At 39.5% G+C, this 3230-nt stretch overlaps 1 protein-coding gene across 1 annotated transcript; it reads left to right on the top strand.

Annotated features, from left to right (window-relative positions):
- The first annotated feature begins 721 nt into the window (after positions 1–721).
- On the top strand, positions 722–3230 carry LOC103408261 (O-fucosyltransferase 30). The gene is made up of 2 exons (XM_008347117.4): positions 722–1300; positions 1665–3230. The coding sequence occupies exons 1-2, from the start codon at positions 873–875 to the stop codon at positions 2716–2718; spliced, it is 1482 nt and encodes a 493-aa protein (XP_008345339.2). The 5' UTR covers positions 722–872; the 3' UTR covers positions 2719–3230.

Raw genomic sequence — 3230 nt, 5'->3', positions numbered from 1 at the left:
GATGCTAACAAAAAAAAAGCCAAAGTTTATAGCAATTTTGTGCTCAAGTGTGAAGATAACCAAAATCTGTGGGAATGATGATTTTTAACATGTCATGTGCATTGGAAATCCCTGAGGCAAATGTTGGAAGGTTAGGTTGTGTTTTGTTTGTTTTGTTTCATTTTGTTTCTTTTGTTTTACTCGAGGACTAGCAAAAACTAAGTGTGTGGGAATTTGATAAGAGCATATTTATGCAACTTAGTTAGCTTGTTTCTTGGCATTTACTTATTTAATTCTAGTTATTTTAGTACTTTAAGCTATTTTCGTGTGTTTGTAGGTTTAAATAACAAAGTTAGCAACAAAGTGCTATTTGGAATCTTAATTGAACATATTAATTTTTCCTTGTGATCCCTAAAAGAACGAAAAATATGAAGTCTTACCTTATGTGAAGCTTCCAAAACATCAATTTCGTATTCCATTCGTCAAAATCATTTTTTCTCAATCAACATGTTTGTAGTTTCATTGGTTAAGGTTTTGTTCAACAATGGAGAGTATGAGAGTTTTGATAGTTGAGAAGATAAATAATACCTAATAAGGTCAAAATTGTCATTGCATAGTAGGGTAAATAAGTAATTTAATTAAATTTTAATGTAGGGTGCATTCAACATTTTATGGATGCTAACAAAAAAAAAAGCCAAAAATTATAGCAATTTTGTATTGTTTTGTTAAATACAAGAAGATCAATAGCAAATGCGGAAAATTGGTCTCTGTTTGATGTCATGGTGCTTCACCAAATTGTGAAGTGGCGGAGATGAGCCAGATCCAAATCGGCCTCCCAAAGAAGTGAAGAACCAACTTCCGATTTGGAAGTTGTTAGTTGCAGAAAAGCAGCCATGAATCTCTTCACCAGGAACAGACCCACAACTCGACCATGGCCTCTCAGAAGACACTCCTCCTCCGCCTCCCCTCTTCTCTACCTGACCCTCCTCTTCTCCCTCCTCCTCTTCCTCTCCTACTTCTTCTCTCTCATTCCCGATTCCCTCTTCCTCAAGACCTCACTTTCCATTTCCCCAAATTGCCGCTCCCTCGGAGGACAAAAGTTCCTCTGGTACGCTCCCCACAGTGGCTTCAGCAACCAGCTTACTGAGTTCAAGAACGCCCTTCTCATGGCTGCCATTCTGAACCGGACCTTGGTCGTCCCTCCGGTTCTCGATCACCACGCGGTTGCTCTCGGCAGTTGCCCAAAGTTTCGGGTTTTGAGCCCTGATGAGATCAGGATTTCGGTCTGGAATCATACGGTTGAGCTCATTCGTAGTGGGAGGTATGTGGGTTTTCCCCTGTTTCTCTTCCTTTTGGTCTAATTTGGGGCAAAATTGTAGAATTTTGGTGGAATTGGAATGTGGGTGTAATTGGGTTTCCTTTTATTTGTATGTTGATGGCTCCAAGTTTTGGATTTTACTTGATCCATTATCTGGGTTGTAATATGATGCTGGAAAGGTATTCGTTTCGATTTGATATTGATGGGATTTCCATGTGGGTTTATTGGGTTTGTTTTAGTTTTCTGTTAATGGTTGAGCAGAGATTTTGAGACTCATAAAATATAATGTACCTCATTTGATATGCGATGGCTGGATACTTCTTATGATTTGTTAAATAATTACGACTATGTTTCTCTCTTGTTTCAGGTATGTTTCCATGGCTGACATTGTTGATATATCATCATTAGTTTCTTCTTCGTTAGTTCGAGTTGTAGATTTCAGGGTTTTCTTATCCTCATGGTGCAATGTGAATGTAGATTTTGCTTGCAACAATGAGTTGGATGCACGGGCCTCTGTGTTTGATAGACTACAGCAATGTAGGTCTCTGCTATCTGGGATGGATGGCGATGCAAAGTGTTCATATGCTGTTAATGAGGACTGCAGAACTACCGTTTGGACATACCAAAATGGTAATGAGGACGGGGTATTGGATTCTTTCCAGCCGGATGAACAACTAAAGAAGAAAAAGAAAATTTCATATGTTAGGAAGCGGCGAAATGTATATAACGCTCTTGGACCTGGTTCTGAAGCTGAATCGGCTATTCTGCTAGCATTTGGGAGTCTTTTCACTGCTCCTTACAAAGGTTCGCAGCTACACATTAGTATCCCTGAAGCTCCGAGTGATCGAAGGATACAAACTTTGATTGACAAGATTGAATTCCTTCGATTTGCTCCAGAAATCGTAAGTGCAGGAAAGAAGTATGCTTATGATACTATAAAGGCTCCTTTTCTTTGTGCACAGCTCAGATTGCTAGACGGGCAGTTCAAGAACCACTGGAATGCTACATTTTTGAAGTTAAAACAAACACTGGATGCTTTGACACAGAGCCCTCCCCCTATTCATATTTTTGTGATGACTGATCTTCCTGAAAGTAACTGGACAGGAACTTATTTGGGGGAATTGGTTGAAGATTCGCTTCAGTTTAAACTGTTCTTTCTGAAAGAAAAAGACGAGTTGATAATACAAACTGCTAAACAAATTGTGGATGCAAGTCATGGCTTGAAGCTTGGGACTGTCCTGAAGAATCATGATGGAACTGGTCAGTTTAAGAAGGTTTGCCCTCCAGGATTGCCTGATGTTCTTCTATACATAGAGCAAACAATTTGTAGTTGTGCTTCTCTTGGATTTGTTGGGACTGCAGGGTCAACTATTGCGGACATTATAGAGTCGATGAGGACGTTTGGTGTATGTTCTAGCTAATTTCTGATTACATTGTGAAATGCCTAACGACATGAGAAATTCTAATTCAATGAGCTGTACGAAAGCAACTATGGTTCAGAAGCATGCCTGAAACTGGTCCTTTTCTTCCACTATGAAAGCTTGAATTCTGAGCATGTACCTGAATCATAACTTACGGCACCAGCAGGCTGTCTCGACAATCTAGGCAGGGTGCTGGAGAGCAAGGGATTAGTTGAACATGGTGGAATTCAGAAACGGTTGCAGTCTTGATGAAGGTAATACACATCTCACGCTCCGGTTTTGAGAAGCAATTTGGAATCGTCGCATCCCTATTCAGTTCAGTTTTGACTCGATAACTTTCTGCTTTTGGCTTGTCGATTGGTGCGTGGTGGTTCTTTGAGGCCAATTTTTTGGTCATGCCACTAATTATAAAGACTCTTGTTGACTTTAGATGCATATTTGAAGTTCTTTAACACAATTCAACTTTTTTATATGAACATGCTCTAGTAATGTATAAATTTCTTGGAACGTTA

This window comes from Malus domestica, chromosome 04 (genome assembly GCF_042453785.1).
Source record: "Malus domestica chromosome 04, GDT2T_hap1".
Taxonomy (NCBI): domain Eukaryota; kingdom Viridiplantae; phylum Streptophyta; class Magnoliopsida; order Rosales; family Rosaceae; genus Malus; species Malus domestica.
Note: the sequence above shows the minus strand (reverse complement) of the source record. Positions and strands in the feature narration are given on the sequence as shown.

Bases quoted from the DNA above. Each gene is read 5' to 3' on its own strand.
- LOC103408261 (XM_008347117.4), top strand. From the start codon at position 873: ATGAATCTCTTCACCAGGAACAGACCCACAACTCGACCATGGCCTCTC. The intron at 1,301-1,664 runs GTATGTGGGTTT...CTCTTGTTTCAG, and splicing joins GAGCTCATTCGTAGTGGGAG to GTATGTTTCCATGGCTGACA.